At 60.6% G+C, this 23,732-nt stretch overlaps 3 protein-coding genes and 1 long non-coding RNA gene across 4 annotated transcripts; all 4 read left to right on the forward strand.

The window, feature by feature from the left end:
• Positions 1-810: 810 nt before the first annotated feature.
• LOC110473434 (putative E3 ubiquitin-protein ligase makorin-1) lies at positions 811-3,281 on the forward strand. The gene is made up of 8 exons (XM_021535971.2): positions 811-866; positions 1,344-1,463; positions 1,562-1,848; positions 2,061-2,155; positions 2,267-2,487; positions 2,730-2,840; positions 2,923-3,091; positions 3,144-3,281. The coding sequence occupies exons 1-8, from the start codon at positions 811-813 to the stop codon at positions 3,273-3,275; spliced, it is 1,191 nt and encodes a 396-aa protein (XP_021391646.2). The 3' UTR covers positions 3,276-3,281.
• A 1,536-nt stretch (positions 3,282-4,817) lies between these two features.
• FANCE (FA complementation group E) lies at positions 4,818-10,862 on the forward strand. The gene is made up of 12 exons (XM_077789084.1): positions 4,818-5,041; positions 5,276-5,897; positions 5,980-6,024; positions 6,577-6,636; positions 6,717-6,860; positions 6,936-7,059; positions 7,597-7,672; positions 7,794-7,860; positions 7,956-8,081; positions 8,204-8,293; positions 8,422-8,524; positions 10,609-10,862. The coding sequence occupies exons 1-12, from the start codon at positions 4,818-4,820 to the stop codon at positions 10,677-10,679; spliced, it is 1,752 nt and encodes a 583-aa protein (XP_077645210.1). The 3' UTR covers positions 10,680-10,862.
• Positions 10,863-14,470: 3,608 nt separating this feature from the next.
• On the forward strand, positions 14,471-15,197 carry LOC144247676 (uncharacterized). Its single transcript, XR_013341255.1, has 3 exons — positions 14,471-14,520; positions 14,890-14,966; positions 15,131-15,197. It is a non-coding gene; the product is annotated as an uncharacterized LOC144247676 (long non-coding RNA).
• Positions 15,198-15,281: 84 nt separating this feature from the next.
• Positions 15,282-19,258, forward strand: LOC110473436 (inositol 1,4,5-triphosphate receptor associated 2). The gene is made up of 11 exons (XM_077789021.1): positions 15,282-15,300; positions 15,488-15,563; positions 15,806-15,833; positions 16,410-16,550; positions 16,660-16,791; positions 17,069-17,216; positions 17,657-17,709; positions 18,268-18,318; positions 18,419-18,501; positions 18,589-18,702; positions 19,005-19,258. Exons 1-11 carry the CDS (start codon positions 15,282-15,284, stop codon positions 19,162-19,164), a joined length of 1,005 nt encoding a protein of 334 aa, XP_077645147.1. The 3' UTR covers positions 19,165-19,258.
• Positions 19,259-23,732: the final 4,474 nt, after the last annotated feature.

Consider the following 23,732-nt stretch of genomic DNA (forward strand, 5'->3'; position numbering starts at 1 on the left):
GGATTTGCTGGGATTTGCCATGATTCCTGGGTTTCGGTAATTCCCAGATCTCGTACCTGCTGTGGTTTTCTTGCCTGCAAACCTGAAGCAGCAGAAAGAGGCAGTGTGGAGCAGGATCCCAACCTCAGCTGGATGCTTCCTGCCCCAAATGCTGCGGGCGGAGCTGGAAATGAGCTGAAAACACCGGGATAAGGGGAACAATGAGCTCCGGGGCTGTCCTTGGCTGTGGTGAAACACCTGAGAATTTGCAGAGGAGCCGAAAACCCTCAGGCTCCCCTGGGCCCGGCTTGAGTGCCTGGGGGCAGCCGTTCCGCGGCTCCCTGCCTCTCCCATGCAGCGGGGGGCACGTGGAGCCGCCGTGTGCTGGGCGGGGGTCCCAGGGGACCTGCCTGGGCACCCAGCGTGGTTACAACAGCCAGCATTACATCATCCAGCCGTTCCCAGCGTGATGGGGGAGAGAACTGAGAGAGAAGTGAAACCCACAGGCTGAGTTAAAGACAGTTTAGTAGGACTGAGAAGGAAGGGGAAATAGTAATGGTAAAAGAATTGGAATATACAGAATGTAGCGATGCACGCTGGAGTGGTGCCCCCGTGCAGGCTCCTCGCTGCAAAGTCCTTGACTCACTGTAAATAAGCAGTGCTCAGCGGCCGGCTGCTATCAGCCAGCCCGGGATTGTCCTCCGCCCCAAACACGTGTCCCCGCCAGGGGAGAATTATCCCAGCCGGACCCGGGACTCCCTGAGGCCATAAATAGCCCCGAGAGGTGGCCCAGCCCTCTTCGCTGCTAGGGAAGAGATGGAGGTGGGCTCGATGATGGCATCTGGACCGTTAAGGGCCGAGGCAAGCTCTGTGAGACCCCTGTGCAGGTAAAGGCTTGAGGATGGGCTGGCTGGGAGCAGCTTTTGGGGGAGATAGGCTGGAGATGGGGCTCCTCGCTGTGGGGGTAGGGAGTGGTTCGGGATGGCCTTGATGCACCTTTCCCGTTTCCCCACCCCCCCGCCGGAGCTGGGGGTCGGCGGCAGCGCTCCAGCCAGGACCCCCCTTCCTCCAGCCCCAACTCCTGCCCTTCTCCCTGCCCCAGCCCTCGGTACCGCTGCTCCCCCACGCCGTTCCTGTCCTGAGCTTCCTTTCCTTGGCAATTAGCAGGAAATGAGGCTGGATGGGGCTGGGAGGACCCTGGATCCTGCCCTGGGATCTGCCCTGGCCAAGGGCTCCCGAGCCCAGACACCAGCCGGGGGGCTTCCAAAATACGTCCCCACCCAAACAAAGCTGGTAGCGAGGGGACGCTAGGGCAGGGCTGGAGCAGGGTCTGACCCCATCTACACGGCTCCCCTGGCTAACAGGAATTTTGCCCGTGGATTCTGTCGGTGGGGCCAGAGCTGCCGCTTCTCACATGACAGAGAATCAGCCCGGGTCTGCAGGTACTTCCAGCGTGGGTTTTGCCGTTACGGAGAGCAGTGCAGGTAAGGAAGGGCTGTGATGCCACGAGGATGGGCTGGGAGCCCAGAGGAGTCATGCTGAACTGATGGGACCCTCTGTTTCTGTCCCTGGGCTCCTCCAGCTACCAGCACGTCCAGGAGGAGCCAGCACCAGTAGGGACCCAATATGGTGTGATGCCTCACTGCCACTGGGGCCAGGAACCTGGCACTGAGCCCACAGCCATGGACTGGGACCAGGGGGGAGCCCAGTGCACCGTGGCCCACAGCAGGACATGTGTGGCCTTCAAGTTCCCCAAAATGGAGGCAGAAGTGGAAGAGAAAGACAAGAAGAACACCCCATCACTTGGTAATGTCCCCCATGGGGACATCAGTGGAGAGTTTGTCCCCACAAAAGCTCAGAGTGCCTCAGGTAGGTGCTGGGCTGCCCAGGGGACAAGTGGGGTGACACTGGGGTGGTTATGAAGAAGTTGCCTGTGCATATTTCTGCCTGTGACCAAGCCTGTGTCAAGCTGGGCTGTGGAGAGCTCTCCAGTGTGGGGACTGTCACTGCTGAAGCTGCATGCTCTGAGCAGCCCACCCAGCTCGCTGAGCTTTTCCCTTCTAAGAACTCTCCTCCAGCAGGCTTGCAGCCACAAGGACCAGCACTGGATCCAGACTCCTCTGACCCCAAAGAGGCAATTTTGGAGATGGCAACATGGACTGGTGACCCTGCAAAGGTGGGTTTGGGGTCTCCTGTGGCCGGGTATTCCCTTGTGGTCACCTTGTGGTGTTCCCGAGGCCAGAGCAGTGACAGAACCAGGGGGTTTGCTGTGCTGCTCTGCTTGCAGGTCCCTGCAGAGCCAGGTGCTGTGGCAGCCCTGGCCACCACCGCAGCGCTGAGGGCCCAGAGTGAGTCTGTAGTGTGTGGCATCTGCATGGACAGGGTGTATGAGAAGCCACTGCCAGAGGAGCGGCTCTTCGGGATCCTCCCGAACTGCAGCCACGCGTACTGCGTGGGCTGCATCCGCAAGTGGCGGCGCAGCCGGAACTTCCAGAGCACCGTCATAAAGTGAGTGCAATGGGGACGTGGCAGGGTGGTCACCATTCCCCCTCCTGTGCCCTGAAATTCTTCCTTTGGTCCGGTGATGTGGCTTCGGGATTGGCGTGAGTTTCCTTTGGGAACAGGCGCTTTGGAGCGGTGACGGGTATGGGGGTGCTGGGGGAAGCTAGGGCAGCAGAACCACCCAGTGTGGGTGCTGAGCCCATGCTCCCTTCTTGGGACACCCAGCTGCACCCATCACCCTCATCCAGGGCCTGCCCAGAGTGCCGGATCACCTCCAATTACTACATCCCCCACAAATACTGGATCTCAGATGTGGGTGAGAAGGAGCAGCTCATCAGAGCCTTCAAGGCACGCACAGGGTGAGTGTGCGGCACTGCCCCAGGGCTGCGGGCTCTGTGCTGCTCTGGGAGCTACCCTCACACTATGCTTGGAATCCCACAGGAAAATCAGGTGCAAATTCTTCCTCCGTGGCCACTGCCCTTTCAGATCAGAGTGCATCTACCTGCATGAGCTTCCTGCCAAGTGCCTGCGGCGGCACAGACAGCGGCAGCTGAGGATGCCCACTGTAAGTGGGGTGGCACATCCCGGGGCTGGGCTGGGCACCGGGAGCGTGGCTCATCCTCCCTCCTCTGCTGCAGGTGTTCATCCCTTCTTCCTCGGAGAGCTCTGACGAGGAGGATGAGGAGCTCTGCACGCTCGAGTGGGCTCTTACCCTGGCCATGCTGGAGACAGAAATTCCCCACTCGAGTTACGGCCACGAGATGCTTCTCATTGACTTCATCGATTCCGACTGAGCCGTGGGGGCCACGCTGGGCCTGGGTGCTGGTGGTGGCCTGGACCCGTCCCTGGGAGGCAGAAGTGTCTGCTTTGACTCTGCCGTTGTTTTGGGATGGCTCCTGCCGCGGGGGTGTTGCAGGGATGGGGTGGGATGGGGAAGCAGTTCTGTCTGGCATTTATGGGTGCACCGGGGAGACTCAGGGCACAGTCCCACTGCTCTTGCCGTGGTGCCCAGGGGAGACCCACGGGTGGGGTGGGGTGGGGTGGGTGCTGGGAGCCAGCGTGGGGGGGTCCGACATCCACGGGCCGGGCAGCAGGGGGGCACCGTTTTAAACTCTTTTTAGCCAAATCCGGGAATAACGAAATAAAACGGGTTGTGTAAGGCTGCGCTTCCGGGTGCCTATGATCTGTGGGCTGGGGGATCCACCCTCGCGGGAGGGAGGGGAGGCGGTGTTTGGGTTGGAATTTAAGGAATATTTGCATAAGTGAGCTCGTTTGCCGCGCGGGCGATTTGCGTTTCCCGGGGCGGGGCCGGAAGCGGCGCCTTGGGACAGCGGGCGGGGACGGGGCGACAACCGGGAGGGTGCGGGACAGATGTGAGTGTGCGGGACAGATGTGAGTGTGCGGGACAGATGTGACTGTGCGGGGACAGATGTGAGTGTGCGGGGACGGGGAGACAACCGTGAGTGTGCGGGACAGATGTGAGTGTGCGGGACAGATGTGAGTGTGCGGGACAGATGTGACTGTGCGGGGATAGATGTGAGTGTGCGGGGACAGATGTGAGTGTGCGGGGACAGATGTGAGTGTGCGGGACAGATGTGAGTGTGCGGGGACGGGGCGACAACCGGGAGGGTGCGGGACAGATGTGAGTGTGCGGGACAGATGTGAGTGTGCGGGACAGATGGGAGTGTGCGGGGATAGATGTGTGTGCGGGGACACGGTGACAACCGGGAGGGTGCGGGACAGATGGGAGTGTGCGGGACAGATGGGAGTGTGCGGGGACAGATGTGAGTGTGCGGGGATAGATGTGTGTGCGGGGACACGGTGACAACCGGGAGGGTGCGGGACAGATGTGAGTGTGCGGGACCGATGTGAGTGTGCGGGACAGATGTGAGTGTGCAGGGACACGGTGACAACCGGTAGGGTGCGGGACAGATGTGAGTGTGCGGGGACGGGGCGACAACCGGGAGGGTGCGGGGACAGCCGCGAGTGTGCCCGGGACTGCCCCGTGTCCATCTGTGTCCTGTGTGTGTGACCGTGTCCGGCTGTGTCCCGTGTATGTGACCGTGTCCAGCTGTGTCCCGTGTATGTGACCGTGTCCAGCTGTGTCCTATGTGTGTGACCGTGTCCAGCTGTCCCCCGCGTGTGTGACCGTGTCCAGCTGTGTCCCGTGTGTGTGACCGTGTCCAGCTGTGTCCTATGTGTGTGACCGTGTCCGGCTGTCCCCCGCGTGTGTGACCGTGTCCAGCTGTCCCCCGTGTGTGTGACTGTGTCCGGCTGTCCCCCGCGTGTGTGACCGTGTCCGGGCTCCCCGTGTCTGTGCAGCCCCCGCCGCAGCGATGGAGCCCCGGTGCCCGTCCTGGCTGCAGCTCTGCCCCCGGCCGTGCCGCCTCCTGCTGCAGGCTCTGTCCTCGGGCCCCGCCGGGGCGATGGCCGCGCTGCGGGTGCTGCAGCGGGGCCAGCCCCACGAGGGGCCGGGCCAGCCGTTCTCCTGGCAGGCTCTCACCGCAGCCCTGTGCGCCCAGGAGCCCTGCCTGGAGGGGCCAGAGGACAGCCTGGCTCTGTGAGTTGGATAAGTTTCTAAAACTGGGTGTTTCGTGGGAGTTTTGGGTGTCAGGTGCACAATCTGGGAGAGCACATCCGCTTCCCCTGGCGCACTGGTCCATGCGTGAAGCTGAGGTCACAGCAGTGACCCACTGGTGTCCCAGAGTGTGTCTGCTGTGGGACTCTGCTCTACGGGGCGGGTTGGGCTCAGGACGGGGGAGTTTGCTCTGATCAGTCACCTCTCCTTTCCCAGCAAGCCACGGCTGCTGCTGCTGCCCGTTCTGTGCCAGAGAAACCTCCTCTCCCTGCTCCTCGTGGTGCAGGATGCAGTGCCACGGGACTGCCTTGAGCAGCTGCTCCAGGCCCTGGAGCAGGATTCCCATGTGGATCCCTGGGTGCAGACGCTGGGGGATCTGCTCCGGCGGGGACTGAAGGCAGAGGAGAGCTCCCCATGTCCCCCTGCCCTGTCTTCTGCGTGCCAGCAGCAGCTTAGGGGCCTGTGCCAGAAAATTGCCCAGAAGAAACCAGAGGGGCAAAGAAAATTGAACTGGTGCTTCAGCAAGCAGCCTGGTGCCCCTGACTCTGTGCCTCAAGGTGGGAAGCGTAAGGAAGTGCCAGAGGAGAACCTGGAGTTGGACAATGAGAGAGAGGGGAAGAGGTTGTTGCTGGAGGAGGCGGCATTTGAGCCCCTGGGGCCCCAGGAATGTGGAGATGAGGCAGGGGTGGAAGAGGAGGTGCCTGAGGAGCCTTCAGGGGATGCATCTGCTCAGAGCACAGATAAAGCTGCTCGGGACAGCTCCCAGCAGGATGCAGCTGGGGAGCTCAGGAAGATTTCCCAGACAGAGCTGGCAGCCGAGGTCCAATCCTTTGTCCAGGTACTGTGTAGGGTTTGCTGTCCCCTTCCAGCCACTGAGCCTTTACAGCCTGATTCCCATTCCTTCATCTCATTTCCCTCAGATGCATGGACAGGGGCTGAAAATGCTGCTGCTGCAGGAGTCCAGCGTAAGTGGTTGCTTCTGTCTCTGTCCTGGAGCTGATGCTCTAAACAGGCTCGTGTCAGGGCCTCAGGAGGGGTGGAAAAGGAGGTGGATTTCACAGAGCCAACTGGATGGGGATAAAAAGCCCTGTTGCTACCTCCTCTGGGCTGGGGATACCAACACCTGCCTGCACCCTGCAGGGGTGAGAGGCTGCCTGTGGGCTCAGTGCTGACAGACATGGGGGTAAGGGAGAAGCCCTGGAGCTGCATTTTGTGTGTCGGTTTATTTGGTGCTGTATTTTGTGTTGGCTTATTTGGTGCTGTATTTTGCGTGTGGGTTTATTTGGTGCTGCATTTTGTGTGTTGGTTTATTTGGTGCTGTATTTTGTGTGATGGTGTATTTGGTGCTGCATTTTGTGTGTGGGTTTATTTGGCGCTGTATTTTGTGGGTCGGTTTTTTTGGTGCTGTATTTTGTGGGTTGGTGTATTTGGTGCTGTATTTTGTGGGTCGGTTTTTTTGGTGCTGTATTTTGTGGGTTGGTTTATTTGGTGCTTTACTCAGGACAGTTTCTCTCCAGCACTCCGAGCTGCACACCCTGCCCAAGCTGAGCATCCTGAACAACTGCTCCCCCAGCCAGGTGAGCCCCAGCATCCCTGCTGCAGCTGCTGCAGGGGCCCTGCTGCTGTCCCTAATGTCCCATCCCCTCTGCACCCCCAGCTCGAGGGGCTGTGCTCCTTCCTCCAGCTCTCCACGTGCCCAGAGCCCTTCCTGCTGCGTTTCTGCAGCTGGCTGCTGGCTCTGAGCCCTGACCTCAGCTACACCAGCGCAGCCATCCTGGCAGAGCAGCTCTTCCTCAGGCGAGTACGTGCCAGGGCAGCTTTCCTGCTCCCCGTTCCCCTCTCCACTGTCCCCACCTCCTGCCTTTTCTGTCCCCAGGTCCTGTCCCTCACCCAGCCGCCTTCCCGACACCTCATGGCTGCCCTGACTTCGTTTTGCTCCAAATATTCCCATCCCTTCTGCCGTGTGCTGGTGGCTGTGGTGCTGCAGGGGCCAGGGGAAGGTGTGCTGGGCTGGTGGGAGGTGTGGCTGCTCCTGGGAGCTGGACAGGGGCCCCAGCTGCAGAGTGCTGTGCCCTGGGTGGCATTTGCCATGTGTAAGGAGGCCTGGGGCTGGTTTTTTCAGGGCAGGGGAACACCTGGGGGTTGGGATGGGAGATGGGTTTACAGATGCCCGAGATGGAGTGGGAGGGCTGGCCAGGCTGGCTTCTGGCTTATTTTTTCCCAAAGGACAGTTGCCATACCTCCATGATTGGAGGGCTACTGACAGCTCCTAATGCTCAGGCCAGTGCTGCTGTGAGGAGAGGGTGAACCCCTGCCACAGTGGCATCCCCTTTTCCCAGAGGCTGGTGCTGTTTAAACCTTTGCTGCAGCTGGGCAAAGGAAACAGAATTATCCTGAGCAGTAGCAGGGGGCACTCTGTAGTTTCTGCCTGTCCTGACTGGGACATACTCCTGTGAAGAGGTGCCAGGAAGGGCCAGGTACATCCCCATGGATTTGGCAGCCTCTGGAGGCTCTCCCCTGCTGCTTTGCCCTTGCAGGTGCTGAGCAGACCAAGCTGCTGTGCGAGCTCGTGGAGGAGTGCCTGGAGCCACACGCTGTGCAGCTGGTGCTGAGGTGAGGGGTGACAGCTCTGCTTTGGCCTGACGCCCACCTGGGTGGGTCCAGCTGGCTCCAGCCCTCTGGGAGCACCAGCAAGGCCACGGAGCAGCACCTTTCCTCCTCACCATCCTTCCAGCCAAGTCCTGGAGGTGCCTTTGTCAGAGAAACTCCTGCCAGTGCTGCAGGCCGTGCTGGGGCGGCAGGTGAGGGGCCCACCTTGTCCCACGGGTTTCCTTGATGGCTCCAGCAGTGCTGGAGCAAGGACCCGCTCTCCTGCCTGCTCCTGGCTCTGTTCCAGGAGGTGCTGCCCCCGGAGCTCTTGGATCTCCTGGTCCTGACCCTGTGCCAGCAGGCTCCAGCCTTCGCCACCTCGCTCAGCTTCGCCAAGCTGGTGACGGCCGTGCTGACGGCGTGTCAGAGCCAGGTGAGCCCGGCCAGGCTCAGCTCCTGCAGCTCCTGGGGCTTGCCTGAGGTCCCAGGTGAGGTCCCAGCTGGGCTCCAGGCAGGGCAGGGCCCTGAGCTGCTGCTGCCTCCACCCCAGGTCAGCCCAGCTCACCGGAGCAGCCTGGCTGCCGTGCTGGAGAGGAGCAGTGCAGCTCTGAAGAAATCGCTGCAGGCGGTGCTGGAAGGGGCCAGGTGAGGTGGGACAGGGCAGGTTCTGCACCCAGGCTGGGGAACCAGAAGGTGCCACGCCTGCTGTGCCAGAGCTGTGAATGGTGGGTACGGCAGTGGCTTCTCTCTTCTTGATTTTTGTCTTTCCTCAGGTGACAGCCAAAAGGAATCGTGAGGGGTCAGCTTCCTTGTGTGGAGGACACTCATTGCACAGCAGCAGCCACAGCCACCCCTCCCTGGCTTCTCCCTGCTCAGGTGGGACCCTGCGAGTGGGGTCTGTTCCCCCAGAGTGCCCAGGGCTGCCCCTGGTCTGAGGGGCTCTTGCTGAGCAGTGCCATCCCAGCCCCCCCACACTCCCGGGGGCTCAGAGGGGTTTTGGTTGAACAATTCAGGTTTTTCAGGTGTTTCTGTGTGTGTTCTGCCTCGGGCCTGCCACACTCTGCAAGGTGACCTGGCCCTCCTGTGCTGGGGCAGGGCTGTGGGGGCCAGGCAGGACACAGCCCACGGAGAACTTCCAGGCCCTGGGTTCTTACTGCCCAAAACCCATCACTGAGCCAGCACAGACATTGGATTGAGGCTGCACGAAGTTGATAATTCTGGATTTAGCTCACTATCTTGAGCTGGGCTGCTGTTTGTATATCTGATCTGCTGGGATTTACAGACCTCTGGCTGCAGCAGAGTGGGATTTTACTGAATTCCAGCTGAATTTAGCTGGGAAATTTGAGTGTTCTGCTTTAAATCCACCTTTCTATCCTGTTTGCCTGGCCCGTGAGGGGCCCTGCTGACACATTTCTGGTGATGATGACCCTACTCATTGCCCTAATAGAAAATCTTGTGTGGCATGACTCTGCTCAAAGTTCTGTCCTGTATTCTTGAAAATACCCACTGGAAACCTCATCTAGGCACCTCCTGGTCTGAGAACTGAGAAGAAAAGGCTGGGACAGAGTGGAGACTCAGGCACGTAGAGCTAGGGTTTCAGTGGAGGTTTTGAATCATTGCATTCAGGAGCTTCAGAAACTATTTAAAAATCCATAAACATCTACAAAGGGAGAAGGAGAATTAAAACTTGCAGGTGTGACTGCTCCAGGTTTGCACAATAATGTTTATATCCCAACCAGAGGAAGGAAACTCTGAAGCATTAGGTGACACTCTTAAGGCTGAGAGCCAGATTTCTTTATATAAGAATCCCTTAAGCTATTTTAGGTGACAGGGGACTGATGAGGCTTCAAAGTCCTCATTAGCTGCAGGATAGAAACCTCCAGGGAGCCAGATTGTTGATGTGTTTGCATTCCAGTGAGTTAGTGGCTGAGTAAAGTGAAGCTATTGTAGGGCTGCCCAAAATACGACATAAATAGAAATTGTGCCATGATCATCAAGGTCTAAGCCCTGCTCTTCTGGCTTTATTAGGTAGCAGGCTCTGATCTTTGCAGTTTCCCTGCAGAGCTTCTACCAAGTGTCCTCGGTGTCATTGTCCCCAGTGCTCTGTCTGGCTGTGGCTGTTGGTCACATGGAGGTGACCAGTGGCTTGTGGCAAGTCCCTCTTGGTCCTGTTTTTGCTCTTGGCTGCAGCTCCTCGTGTGCTGTGGGTTCCTCTGAGGTGTACATGCAGATAACAATCCTGTAAGGAGAGCTGGGAGCACACCCTGGGGACACTGCACATGCTGGTGGAACACTTTATATGGAGGTTGGCAGCACAGAAAACTTCACTTTTGACTCCTCTTGACCCTTTAAGAGCTTAAAAATCCATCCTGAACAGTGCAGAGAGGTGGATGCAGCATAAGACATCAGTCAGATTTTATAGTTCAGCAGAACCTTGGCCAAGGGTGGCAGGAGTTCCAGGACTGGCTTTGTCCTTGTCCTGGTTTAAGAGTGGTGATGGTGAAGGGAATGGTCTGAAGCTTTGTCTGAGACCTTTCCTAGTTTACTTGTGATAATTGGCAGTGGTTCCTTACCTGCTTCCTCTTCTGTTTGTAGAGTTTTACTTCACATTACAGAGGGGAATTCCCTTTTTGGCCTAGTAGTTCTTGGGTTTTTTTAGAGGAAATTCTTCATATGCAGTTGCATGGGTTGTCTGTCCACTCTGCTGCCTCCACACTCTCCACAGGGATTTTTGAACCAGTTTCATGACAGGATGATTCCTCCACTGCCCCGGTGCCTTCGTGGGGCTGTGGTCAGGCAGCAGTGAACCTTTGGGGTGAGCAGGCTTGTTAAACACCAGACATCTGAGCCATGCTGGGGCCTTGGGCCATGCAGCACCTTGTTGGAAAGGGCTGAAACTCAGTGATTTTCCTGAAAATGCCCTGTCTCCATCCCCCAAGGGGCTGCCCTTCTCCAAACAGGAGCTCCAGGTTGTTGCTGTTTCCCCTCCTGCAGCAGTGCCAGGGGTCACCCCACTTCTCCCTGGAGGTAACTGCATGTCCAGTGACAGCCTGCTAATCTCATGTGTAATCCCCAACGTGCTGATGCAATTCTACCTGGAAACCTGGGGGCTGTGACACCCAAATGTGAGGCTGAACTGCTCTGGGGGAGGCTCAGCAATATTTATTTTTTTCACTTGGGATTTAAAACTGAATAAAAAGGAAGAGCAGTTTTCCTTCTTGTCTGTTTGGTGTTTTTTGTTTTTTTTTTTTTTTGCCAATAACCTTTTAATCATAGGCAAGGATCGTGTTCTCTCTTGGGTAGCCTGGTTCCTGTCAGCTAGGGAAGCCGGGGCCACAGAAAGGTGAATTTGAGGGAGGGCTGGGCTGCTGTTTCGTGGTTGGGCCCCCGCACAGACCTGTAAGTCACGCTTGCCACATCAGTGGCAGCAGTCAGCGTCAGTCTGAGCAGCTTTCTTCCAAGAAGTGAATAATCCAGATGACCACTCTGTGATCTGAGCTGGGAGTTCAGCTCGGCTTCAGGTGCCCTGGGAGGTGCTGCTGCCGTGAGGGACCTCGCTGGAAGGAGCCCAGGGGACAAAGGCACAGCCACATGCTGCCACCCACGCCCCTGGGCTGGACATCTCCCCCGAGGGTCTCGTTCCTCCCTGCTGGACAGGTCTGTGTGAGGGGAACTGGGCTGCTTTTCCTTGCCTGAGGCTCTGCGATACCTAGATTGCAATCACCATTTAGCTGCTCCCAGCTTAAAAAATAAGAATGCCTAAAAATCCCGGCATGCTTTTAGTAAATGCTTTTAGAGACTCTTGGTTCGTGAACAGTCAGGGACATTGCCTCTTGTGAGCCCTCCCCTGAGTGAGGGAGGGAACAGAGGCAGCAGTGAGATGTGTCCCGGGCTCTGTGTGCCCCACGGAGCCTGATGTGCCCCCTGGTCCAGCTGCTGCTCCTCTCTGCGCGGGTTCCCACCTCACCTCCCCCTGTTTTGTAAGACCTGGGGCTGCATTCTGGGCTCGCAGGTGGGTCAGAGCCAGCACTGGGAGATGCTGTTTGCCCTCTCAGGGCTGGAGAGGTCTGCAGACCCCCTGGGCATGGGGGGAAATCAGCAGCAGCCCCCAGGTAGTGCTGAAGGTGGAGCCCGAGTCGCTGTAAGCTCCTTAGGGGAAGAAAGCGGCTTTAGAGGATGTGATGGATTTGAGCAAAGGGGTTGAACCGCGGATGGGGCAGTGGGGGGATGGCTGGGGGGGAGGTGGGGCTGCTGAGAGGGGCAGGAGGGAAGGGGGACCCGGGCAGAGTGGCTTCCCTGCATCACCCAACAAGATGCTACAGGGGCTCCTCATCAGCCGCTCGGGTTTCGCCTGGTGCGGGACCCCCATGAAAGCACCGGGGGGATCCCCCATCTCTCCCGGCTGCCCGGGAGCAGGGAGATGCCGAGGCTGAGCCCGCAGGCACGGAGGGAGCAGTCCTGCTCTTTCCCGGCTCCCGGAGCGGCTGCGGGACCCGGCCCCGCACCAAAAGCAGAGGTTTCCTGGCCACCTGCAGACCACTCTGCCCGCCCTGGCCGGCGCGGGGAGCTCCCGGCCGCTCTCTCGCATCTCCTTTAAAGGCCTTCTCTCCTCGGGCTCGGCCCCGCAGCTCCGCTCGCCGCTGTGCCCGCGGGGAGGCTCCGCCAGCAGCCCCGAGCCGCGGAGCGCCGGCCGCGCCGCGCCCCGGAGCCGCTGCCGGCTCTGGGCGCCCAGCAGAGCGGAGCGGGTCCGAGCTGGGCTCCAGCATCTGCCTTCGGCTGCCTGGGAGGAGATCGGGCAGGTAATGATGTCCCGGGGAGCGCCGAGTCGAGGGAAAGCCCGGTCTGGCATCTCAGGGGGTTCCTTATGCTAAACCAGCGGCGTGTCTCGTATCTTTTCCATCTGTAACGCAAAGATAAAGGAGCGAGCGTCTGCGAGGCTCGGAGCTGTGGGAAGGCAGCAGGCGGCAGGGTCTGCCGCAGCTGGGATGGATTGAGCACTTAGCAGCCGGGACCAGCCCTCCGGAGCGCTCTGATGCTGATGGTGTGATGAGTTTGGCTGATCCCTGCTGGCTGGAGACGCCCGAGCCCCTGGGTGGAGGTGTCAGCGACAATTCCCACTGTATAGGTGTGAAATGGGCTGGCTTTGGTGCCAAGTGCTGCTTTTTACACCTCCACCCAGAGCCGAGTGATGGCCCTGCTTGGAGCTGGGCTGAGCTTGGCCAAGGCTTTCCACAGGGCTTCAAGCAGTCCCTGCTCTCTGTCCCCCTAGGTCTCTCCTGCATTTCCTGTCCTGGACAAAAAAAATCTCCTTCTGTCCTAAATCTGCGTGTCCATGGGCCCAGCCTGCGAAGGGTCACTGTGGGACAGTCCCTTGTGCACAGTGACTTCACGCTGGGGCTTCCTGCATCCTTCTCTGATCCTTTAAACATTGCAAAACAGCTGACATGGGTTGTCCAAGCTCCCTTATATTTGGAAATCTTTTCTATTTGTCTCTCTGGGAGCTCAGGGACCTGGAGAGCAAGGGTTGCTCACACCGGTTGGTGGCTGCAAATCTATCTCCCCCCAGGAAGCTGACCCACATCACAAACCCAAAATGAGGATTGCCCTGGGGGAAGGAAATGGGGCTGGCAAGAAGGAAAGCCCACCTTCTTGCATTGAATTTCTCATCTGCCTCGCTCGGTGCCCGCCCAAATCCCAGCAGATTCCTCCCAAATCGCAGCGGGCCTCCCCACCTCTTTTCCCACAGATGCCTCCACGCTAAGCAGAGGAGCTCCACGCTCCTGCTGGGTGAGAAAACACTTTAAAAATATAACATTTAGAGGCGTTCTCCATCTGCGCGCAGCTAATGTGGGTCTCTCCCGATAGGTGTGCTGGTCCTGGAGCCTCGGCACTGCCCAAATGAAGCCGCTCGAGGGGCAGGGGGAGGAGGAGGCGGCGCAGGCACCGGCCCAGGGGCGCCGGCGGCGGCAGCGGCAGAGGACGAGCTGCCGAGCCAGCCCCTCGCCTCGGAGGTACGTGCCCAAAAAGCTGCCCCAGCGGCCCCCGGGGTGCTAGCAAGGATGGGACAGTGGTGGCAGTGCCAGGCAAGGGACGCTGAGCATCGTTCTCCTGCAGCCGCTGCTCTCGGGCTCGCCAGGAGGAGAGGGAAAAGCTCTGCTGCAGCCCTTTCCAGAGGCAGGGGGAAAAGTTTGGGGGTCCAAACCCTCTCCCAGTGGGATGCTGGGCTCCAGCGTGGGGCTGCTGAGGGCTCTTTGCACAGCAGCTCCTGCGTCTCCACGCACTGGTGACCTGCCGTCCCTGGTGGCCTCCAGCATCAGTGGGCAGGGATGCTACAGAGCTGCCGGACCTCCTGGCAGCCAGGACAGGGGTTTGGGATGATAAACATATCCCAGTGCGCTTTTAGGGGCGCCTGCCATCCCCGTGGGGTGCTGTGAGATGGTGCCTGCTGGGCTCTGGGTGAGTTGTGGTGCTGGAAGAAGCCGGCTCGCAGCGAGGTCCGCTTGGCAGCCGGAGCAAAATTTAAAAAAAAAAAAAAATTAAAAAAAAAAAAAAAAAAGACCAGGCTGAGGCAAAGTACGGCAGTGGCTGGTGACTCATTGCTGGCTGGAAACGGCTCCGGCGGGTCCTCAGTGGGGCTGTGCGGCGGCGGCAGGAGCCGAGGGGCGGCTCGCAGAGCGGGCCGGGGACGGAGCAGGCTGCGGAGGATGCTCGGGAAGGAGCCAGGTCCGGAGCAGCCCCATCGAGGGAGCTGGGGGAGCGCGGGGGGTGCGATGCTGCCGGTGCTTCCTGAGTTTCTTTAGGGTTTACCCGGGATTCCCTCCACAGGGAGCAGCAGGCAGAGCTCTCTGGGCTCACCACATCTCCGGGTGAAGGTAAGGGCAGCCCAGGTGGGGATGGGGTCGCAAGGGTGGGTTTGTCACCTTCCCTCCCTGAGCAGCAGGAGGGTGTTCCCTGGCCTGGCACCACACCTGCAGCCCCTTCCAGCCCTGGGACCCCAACACCATCCCCTGGATTTGCCTCACCAGCTGCAACCCACCCTCTGCACTGGATCCATTGCTCTCCTCCTCCTGACCTGGTCCAGTTTGGCTCCAGCTCCCTTTATCCCATAGGGATATTTTGGGGAGTACCTGCCAGCTGATGCCCCTTGGTGCCAGGGGCAGCTTTGGGGGTCTCTCCTGAAGTGGGGTCAGGCTGGGGAGGGGTCCCTGCTGCCCAGCTCCCAGCACCCTTTCTGTCCCCAGGCAGGATGAGCAGTCCCCAGGGACAGCCAGGTGGGGTTTTGGCCAGGAGTGAGCAGAGTGTGGAGCAAGTCAGCCAGGTGAGAGGGAGGGGAGGGTGAGAGGGAGGGGAGGGTGAGTGGGGCCTTCCCTGCCTGGCTCCTTGGGCTCAGCCAGGCCCCCCAGCCCCTCTGTGCTGGTCCTTTCGGGGTGCTGGGCAGCAGCAGGGAGAGGTTTGCCCCAGCTGCACCTTTGTGCCCCTCAGGAGCCAGGCAGGGCCATGCAGGAGCAGGCTGTGCACCCTGGGGACAGTGACAGGACTAAACAAGGTGGGTGAGACCCCGTCCCACGTCCCAGCTGGGTCCCCTTAGGGGAAGGATTGCAGCCGCTGGGGATGAGCATGGGAACATGTTCTGATGAGAGTCATCTCCTCCGGTGGGGACATGGGGAAGGGGACACTGGCCTGGGAGGAGCTAAAGCCCCTCTGATGCTGGGGGAAGGATTGGGATGGTTCCAAAACAGGGGCACCTACTCCCTGCTAAGACTGGAGGGCAGAGGGAAGAGGAAGGTCAAGGGAAAGCCCTCACGTGTGGTCTCTTGTGGCCCCACTGCCCTCCTGCAGATGCAGAAACCCCAGAGGAGCCGCTGCTGAGTCTCCCCAGTGAGCTCTCAGTGCTGGACAGATTTGGTTTGCACAGGTAAGACCAGTGAGCACCTGCATCCCTCTGGGGGCTCCAGGACAGGGGGGGTTCCAGGGCACAGCAGGGCTCAGAGATTGGACTTCCCTCCTTTTCCATTGCACAAGAGCTGCTGTCCACACAATGGGCACTTGGCTTCCCACTTCTGGTGGTGGCTGGCACCCCTGGGAGCAGAGCAAGGGCATTTTCAGCATGCAGCCCCCATGATGCCTCCATCCCTGACAGCACTTCTCTTTCTGCAGGGTGGCTTTGACCGAGCAGGATCTGGAGGTGAGGGCAGCTGGGGGCTGTGGGTGGGCTGAGGAAAGGGGACACAAGGACGGACCCTGCTGGCTCACAGTCCCACGGCCGTGCCCTGCTCCTTCAGGCACCGCAGGCCCCTGGCAGCCACCTTATCAACCCTTTCCCAGAGATGCTTTTGGCATTTGGAGGCAGCTGCATTTCCACCAGCCTGTCCTCTGCGTGCCCGGCAATCCCACAAAGTGCTCTGCAGCCGGGGAGGCGGCGGGAGCCACGCTAATAAAAATCATTTCCCTGCGAGTGCCAGGGCTGAGTCAGGCTCAGCCGGCAGCCGGGACCCGCAGCCAGGGCTGCTCCTGCCAGGAGGGCTCAGGATTTCCATGCGTTATCAGCTGCCTGGGGGACCCGGGCTGGCATCTCAGGGGACTGTCCCCAGCATGCAGCAGCCTAACTGGTGCTGGGGCAAGGCAAGTGCTAATTATCTTTAGCACTGGCCTGTTTGGTGGCACGCTGGGAGCTCTGTCTGTGCCTTGGGGACAGCAGCACACGGCCCTGGTGGTTTTCTTTCTGCCCCCGTGTCCCACCTCTCACCTCCCCACACTGCAGGCAGCCTTTGCCCACCTCGCCCTGGCTTTTCGCTGCGACGTGTTCACCCTGCAGCAACGGGTGCTGGTGGAGAAACGGGCACGGGATGCAGCAGAGGAAAACATCCAGGAGGAGCTGGGGCAGTGCCGGGCTGCCCTGGAGGTAGGTGGGCACAAGGGCAGGGGGCTGGCACGTGCTGGGGTCATCCAGCCCCAGAGGGGTTTGGGCACTCCAAGTGCCAGCTCCAGCAGCTCCATCCTTTCCCCCACAGAGGCTGGGCCGATCCTGTGCCAATGCAGGCTGCAAGGAGACGCTGCAGCAGCTGCAGCACAGCCTGGCCGTGCTGTCAGCGGCCGTCGAGAGGGCAACCAGTGCCGCAGAGAAGCTGGGGGCTGTACACCAGGTGTGCACACAGCCCAGGGCTGGGAATGATGGAGGTGCTCCAGATGGGCTTGGGGTTTGTCCTGGGCTCACTGGGGTTTGTCCCTCCTCCTCACAGCGCTGGCCTTGACTCCTGTTTGCTCTTAGCAGGGTGCAGGGGATCCACCCGCCTGCCCGAGGGGTGGGAAGGGGATGCCCCTGCAGTGCCCGGTGGAGGCAGCACGGGGGGCACAGGGAGGGGCTGGCAGAGCTGCTCCTCAGGAGGCAGAGCCCTGATCCCCCGTCCCGCCTGGCTGCAGGAGGCACGGATGAGCCGAGCAGCAGAGGTGATGGTGCAGCACGTGGAGAACCTGAAGCGGCACCAGGCGCGGGAGCACGCAGAGCTGGAGGAGATGAAGCGCCTGATCCAGCAGAACTCCCGCAACCGGCAGCTGGCAGAGACCCAGGGTGAGGCGGGCTCAGGGATGGCACGGAGCAGCCCTGCAGGATTTGGTCCCGAGCCCCTCGGGGGGGATCAGTGTGACCCTGCACCGCAGAGCCGCTGGTGGTGTGAGTTGAGGACTGGCAGTGGGGAAGGGAACAGCTGATGGCAGTTGTGAGGGGACAGTGGGACAGCAGATCCGTGTGGGAGCAGGTGCTGGTGGCCAGAGAGCCACAACCCAGCTGGGAATGCAGGGCAGGGGGCCCCATGCACAAAAAGGACTCTGTTCCTGAACACCAAGCCCCACACGTGGCACTGTGTGCACGGGACCAGGTCCCCCTGCCTGGGGCACCACCTGTGCCAAGCACAGCACATGGCCAGGACAGCTTTCAGGAGCTTTGTGACTGTCTGCATCCCCCATCTTGGTGCTGGGGGATGATGTAAGGCAGATTCTCTTTGCTCCCAGATGATGTGGAGCCACGGCTGAGACCTCACCCCCTGAAGAGAACTTTCCAGCAGGTAACTGGTTCCAGTTCAGGAGTCTTGGAGCCACTGTCTCCCCATGGCCTGCTGTCCTCCCTCGACTGGCTGTCCCCACACACCCGCCTGTTCCCAAAAATGTCACTGCAGCCAGCTGCTTGCTGCAGGGAAGATCTGCTGGAAATGCCAGGGATGAGGCAAAATGTAGGGACAGCCTCGGAGGGCTGTTGGTAGAAGGACAGGATGCCCAGCAAGCTGAGGGCTGCCTGTGCAAGAGATCTTAGGCAGATCTTTCTTCCATTGCAGGGTCACTGCAAGAGCCACAGGCTTGGCTGTTCTTTAGCACCAGCTTGAATCTGATCCTGATCCCCTTTATAGCTCCAGAGGGAGGGGAGGGGGTCAGGCAGCCCCACCAGGACAGCTTGCAGCAGTAATGACAGGCACAAACCTCTTGGCTTTGACCTGCCCTGGCTTCCTGGCTTCCCCTCTTAGCTCCAGAGGGAGCTGGCAGTGCCCCGTGGTGTCCCTTGCCCGTGCTGGGGAGGTGCTGGGGCAGGAGGAGCTGCACAGTGCTCACCCCCAGCCCCTCTGTTGCAGGGGTCTGCCCGCCGCAGAGTCAGCATCGCCGTCATCCCCAGGCAGCTCTTGGTAAGGACGTGGCTGGGGGGGACAGCCAGGAGCCGTGTCCCCAGCCTCGGTGCCACTGGGGCTCCGTGTCCCCACTGATGCTCCCACCCTCGGTGCCCAGCCAGGTGCCAGCCCTGAGAGCCGAGCAGCCCCAGCGGGTGCCCTGGAGCCAGAGGGGGCCCAGCGCTGGCCCAGCAGCCAGAGGTAACTGCGCTGGGTGGCCGGGCAACGTGGCACCAGCTGCCACTGCCCCGTGTGGGACAGCACCGACCCCGTCCTCTCCCTCCCCAGGACTGAGCTGGAGCCACAGGGCCAGGACAGCGCCGTGACCGGGAGGCTGGTGGCAGAGGCAGATGGCAGAGGCTCAAACACAGGGAACGAGGAGCCAGAGCAGCTTGGGCTGACGTGAGCAGCACCCTGCGCGTGCCCAGCATCCCCCCATGGCTCTCTGTGGTCCCCAGGTGGCCAGCACTTGGGCAGGGGGCTGGGGGATTTGGTGGTGGAAGGCTGGGATGTTGTTTGGCTGCCTCAGTTTTGCCCACACATTGTGGGTTGCCCACGCCCTCCTCAGCCTTGTTCACTCGGGTTTGTAAAAGGGCCAGTGAGGTTTGGGGCTGAGTTAAACATCCTCCTTGCCCCCAGACGGGGTGGAGGTGGGATTTGCTGTCCCCCACGGATGACAGTGTCCCTGGTCACCTTCTCCCCAGGTCCAAGGGGTCTGCAGCGGAGCTGTGGCGTCCCTGGCTCTTCTTCCCACAGCACTACTGGGTTTTCTTCTGGCTGCTTCTCCTGAGCATCGCCTTCCTCCTCCTCGTCCGTGCCCTGGAGTTGCAGCGGCTGCAGTCTGCAGCATCCTCCAAGGCCTAGCTGGACCAAGGAGGAGGAGCTGAGAGGCGTCTCTGCTCCTTCCCCACGTCCTAAAACACCAAAACACTAGAATAATAAAATGGGAGGAAAAATGGGGGAATTGTAATGACGGAGCAGGGGCTAGGATCAAAGGTAGCATCTGTGGTAGGGTCCAGGGTATGGTTGGCACCTCTGTCTAACCATGAAGGGTTCAGGGAGCTGCAGCAGCTCTCACTGATGCTGTGAGCTGCCTATTCTCAGCACATGGAGGGATGCAGGAGTGCTCTCACCCATCCCCTGCGCTGGGGACAGCTCGGGCTGGCACGGCCGTGGGTTTCTTTAGAGCCACGTCGCTCAGTGCCACCAGATGCCCTCAGCCCCTGCTGTAATTCACACCTAATGCTGCTTTGCTGCTGCCGGGGGACAGCGCTGGGGCTGGAAGGCGCAGGTCGGTGATCAGCCTTTCCCAGGCACCACGGAGCGCTCACAAACAGAGGGAGCTGTTCCCGAGCGCCTGGGAAAAGCGCTGGGTTTGACACAGACGTTTCCGTGTCCGCCCAGCCTCCCGCGGCCCCGAAACTCGGGTGGGTTCCACTGCACCCGGAGCCAGCAGCTTTGCAGGGACCAGCACAGCCCGGCCGAGCTGCCGCGGTGGCGGCTCTGCCCCGGGATGCCCAGGAAGGCTGCAGAGGGCAGGGATGGAGGTGCGGGGCTGGTCACCCTGCCGGGTGACTCAGGGTGACCGACACAACCAACGCCCGTTTGCCAGCTGGCCCCGTGTCCCTGAGTCACCGTCCCCAGGCTGTCCCCGTGCGTCACAGCCCCCTCGCCCTGACACCCGTCCCAGCGCACCGCCGATGTCCAGCAGCACCCCGAGGACACCGCCACCAGGAACCCCAAAAAGCACCCGGCCGGCAGCGATCTTCGGCCACCCCGGGGCTCCCCCGCCCGCCCCAAGGTACCTTCACCCCCACACGAAATGGAAACGCAATCCCAGAAGTTTCCAGGCGAGCTGTGGTGGTCGGGGTCCGGAGCTGGCACTGGGTGGGTTCCCCCCCCCCGTCCCCCGGATCCTCCGGGGTCCCCAGCACCCTCCTGGCCGGTTTTTGGCTGCGGGGGGAGCGGCACAGCGGGAAGGGGGTGAAGCGCTTTGGCTTCATCACCCGAGTCTTTTTGCTTGCTTGGCGAAAAGTCTGGTTTCTCACCCTAAAAGACAAAAAAAGCCCAGCTGGGGCTGCGCTGTGCCGCTCGTCCCGCTGTGCCAAACCTCCCGGCGCAACATCTGCAGCGGCACAAAGAGAAGCGGCCCCGGGGCCGCCCCTCTGCCGGCACCGCCCGGCCTGGGCGCCCCCGGCCGCGGGGGAGGCTCGGGCAGCCGAGGGGAGGGGAAGGCCGAGGAGGGGAGGGCAAAGGAGAGAGAGGAGGGCCGGGCCGGCCGGCAGCTGCTGCTCGCAGAGCCGGAGCTCGTTTCCTGCTTGCTATCTCTCCCGGCTGCGCCCAGCTCCGCTCCCTCCGCACGCCCCGGTCCGTGCCTCAGTTTCCCCCCGCGAGGGGCTGTGGAGGTGAGTGGAGGGTGAGGATGGGCAGAGCATCCCTGGGTGGGGAGGGCAGGGCTCTGCTGCCCCCCGGGCCCGCGTCCCCCCGCTCGGTGCCAGCATCCCGAGCGCCGGTCCCCTCCGCCCGCCCCGCCGCGAGCATCGCAGGGCGGGGACGGGGGTGGCAGAACCGAGCGGTGATTCTGCCGTGCTGCGGAGGGCTCAGCCCCCCGACCCCGTGTCCTGCTTGTCGCTGGGACGCTCCGTGGCAGGATAGCGCTTTTTCTCCGGCTGACCCCTCCCCACAGCCTCTCTCAGAGGCAGCGGCGTCCCCCCTGCTCCATCCCCGCTGCTTTTCCCCTCCAGCCGCTGACCTCTGCTGCCCCGGGGACAAAGGGGAAAGAGATCCCCCCTGCTTCTCCCCCTCCACCAGTGCTCCCAGCGATGAGCAGGACGGGCAAGAGCTTTGCTAAGATCCCTGAGGGATGCTGTGTGCATCATCAGGGTGATGTCTTTGCCACAGATGTGCTTTGGGCTAAAGGAGAAGTAGGAAGAGGAAAATGATGTAGGGTGTGAAACCTGGCCGTGACCAGACTTCCTCTTCTTACCAAAATTCAGCTGCAAGAGGCAGGTCCTTCCGTAGGCTGGTGTTGGGCAGGGGTACAGGCTGAGCAGCAAAAATAGGGGGCCACCTTTGCTCCTCCCCAAGCGTTGTCTGTGCCCAGGATGTGGCCAGGCTCTGGTGTGTGGATCCCCAGCAAAGCCTAACCCAGGTTTGTCCCCCCTCCTCAGCCCTTCCCCCCGTAGCTCCATGCTGGGGCCTCGCAAAGCTGGGGTGTGCTCATGCACCCACATCCCTGCCTCAGACCAGAGGAGCTCAGAGGGATTTTTCCCTCCCTCCAAGGATTCAAACCCACCCAAACCAAGGCAAGTTGCTTTGGCTTTGGCCAGGGTGGTCTCCCTGCCCAGTAGCACACCCAGGATGTTTCTCCTGGGCACAATAACGTTTGCAAGAGCTTCCAGTGCCTCCATCCCTTCCTGACACCCTCCCAGTTCAGCTGGTGGTTGGAAGTAAGGGCTTTGGCCAAGCTGTTGGGTGAAACCCTCTGTCCTGCCTTTCACTGGAGGGGCTCTCCTGGGGTCCAGCCCACCTCGGCAGCCTGGCCTGTGGTGTCCAGGCTGGATCCCAAATCCAGGACAGCCCGTCCATGCTGGGAGCCTGGATCCCAAATCCAGGACAGCCCGTCCATGCTGGGAGCCAGCGCAGCGGTGGCAAGGCGATCTGCTGAAAATCCTTCCAGCTTTCATCAACTCTGGATGTCCTTTCCCACCCTATTTCCATGTGCCTGGGAGCCACGTGAGCCCCCAAGCAGCTTCCCCCACCTCCTCCCAAGAGGCTGCTTCTCCTGCAAGGGCAAGAGGGACACCCTGACCTGCAAGGTGGGGTGCGGTGTCCCTGCTCCAGGGGTGCTCCCCGTGTCTCAGACCCGGGTGATGTCCCCACAGACATTTCTGCAGCCAACCAAAGCTGCCATGAGATGAGTCAGGGCTGGCTGCAACCCCCCCTCCTCCCCGCTGCTTGCAGGAACAGCGTTAAGGGAAGAAATGCAAAAGGCTTTGATGGAAGGAGCAGAGCCCGAGGCAGCCTGGCACAGGCTGTGCCCTCCTCCACTGCCGCTGGCTGGGCTGAGAGCTGGGGTTTTGTATCAAGCCTGCAGGAACTGAGTTTTCCTAGGAGTTTCTGACCTTGCTTGCAGTTGTCCAAGGGGGTTTGAGCATGCCAGAGTGCTGGCAGGATAATTTTTCTGTAGGAAACTGTAACACAAGGCTTCTTGTTCTGCCTCCTCTGAGCCTCCCTGCCAAAGCGTAGGGGCTGGAAAGCTTTCCCAGGCAGCACGCTGCCCCTGGCATCGTGTCCAGTGGGAACCAAGGCTGAGAAATTGGCTTTTTTCAGAGCCAGGGGCTGCTGAGGCTGCAGCAGATGCTCCCAGCCTGAGCAGCTGCCTTTGCCCATCTCCCCGGGGCTCCTGTGTGGTGACCTTGGCAGGTGCCAGGCAGTGACTTGAGCTCCTGGAGGACAACCCATCTGCATGGGGCACTGCTGCCTGGCAGCCAGTGCTGCCTGGGCAGCCTCCGTGGTACAAGGATGGGTGGGAGCAGTGCAAACTCGCTGGGGAGGTTCTCAGCGCTGCCTCAGTTTCCCCAGGCTCACTAGCAGCGCTCAGGGGAGGAGCAGAAACCTGTCCTTAGGTCTCACAGGCCTTATGAATGCATAGGCCATGTCCTGTGTCCCCACGCTGGCACTCTGGTGTGCGCCAGCCCCTGCTGTGCCCCACTGGGTGGCTTATCCTATGTCTGCCCAGGAAGGAAGGGGTTAAAATGCCCGGATTTCCTGAGTGTGGTGCTGGAAGGGAAGGTGACCTGCAGAAGTGATTAGAGGGAAGGTGACCCGCGGAACTGCTTTGCAAGGCACGTTCTGGTGTCGGGAAAGTCCTGAGTGAGACTGAACTAGAAATCCAGCCAGAATTCGGTCTTTTCAGCCAAAATTTAAGCGCTTAAGCGACTCCTTTCTCCGCACACCCCCAGCCTCCTCCTCCTGCGGGCTGCCTGATTTATTCACGACATCCTTGCCCCGCTGCAGTGCTGCCACGTGCCCACGATAACACCCAGGGGCGAGAGGGCAAAGAGCTGCGGCTCAAAGGTGGAAGCTCCTTGGCAGCACCGTGTCTCTGCGGGCTGGGGGAGCCTTTCACAGCCCCGGGGCTTGGTGACAGTGGCTGGAAAAGGCAAAGCTTTGTTCTTCGTGCTCGGGCTGGCAATCTGAGGGCACGGGGCAGTGCTGGGGGTGACACAGACTGGTCCCCTGGGAGATGCCAGGGGTAGGGGGTTTTGGGATGCTCAGGAGGAATGTGCTGCACCCCTCCTCCCACGGCTTCTGTGGCATGATGGGGCTGCTTGTAGGGTGATTTGACTTTTATTGGATTTCCTCACCGGTGCTTTCTCTGTGCTAATCTGCTTCCACCCGCTCCAGGAGCGCTAGAAGGGGAGCTGGGG

Source organism: Lonchura striata, chromosome 30, assembly GCF_046129695.1.
Source record: "Lonchura striata isolate bLonStr1 chromosome 30, bLonStr1.mat, whole genome shotgun sequence".
Taxonomy (NCBI): domain Eukaryota; kingdom Metazoa; phylum Chordata; class Aves; order Passeriformes; family Estrildidae; genus Lonchura; species Lonchura striata.

Excerpts from the sequence above, each read along its gene's own strand:
- LOC110473436 (XM_077789021.1), top strand. Across the intron at positions 17,710-18,267 it reads TGAAGAGAACTTTCCAGCAG|GGGTCTGCCCGCCGCAGAGT; the intron begins GTAACTGGTTCC and ends CCTCTGTTGCAG. Across the intron at positions 18,703-19,004 it reads CCAGAGCAGCTTGGGCTGAC|GTCCAAGGGGTCTGCAGCGG; the intron begins GTGAGCAGCACC and ends CCTTCTCCCCAG.
- FANCE (XM_077789084.1), top strand. The coding sequence starts at position 4,818 with ATGGAGCCCCGGTGCCCGTCCTGGCTGCAGCTCTGCCCCCGGCCGTGC. Across the intron at positions 5,042-5,275 it reads CCAGAGGACAGCCTGGCTCT|CAAGCCACGGCTGCTGCTGC; the intron begins GTGAGTTGGATA and ends CTCCTTTCCCAG. Across the intron at positions 8,525-10,608 it reads CCTGGCTTCTCCCTGCTCAG|GAGCTCCAGGTTGTTGCTGT; the intron begins GTGGGACCCTGC and ends TTCTCCAAACAG.
- LOC110473434 (XM_021535971.2), top strand. The coding sequence starts at position 811 with ATGATGGCATCTGGACCGTTAAGGGCCGAGGCAAGCTCTGTGAGACCC. Across the intron at positions 2,156-2,266 it reads GGACTGGTGACCCTGCAAAG|GTCCCTGCAGAGCCAGGTGC; the intron begins GTGGGTTTGGGG and ends CTCTGCTTGCAG. Across the intron at positions 3,092-3,143 it reads CTGGGCTGGGCACCGGGAGC|AGCTCTGACGAGGAGGATGA; the intron begins GTGGCTCATCCT and ends TCTTCCTCGGAG.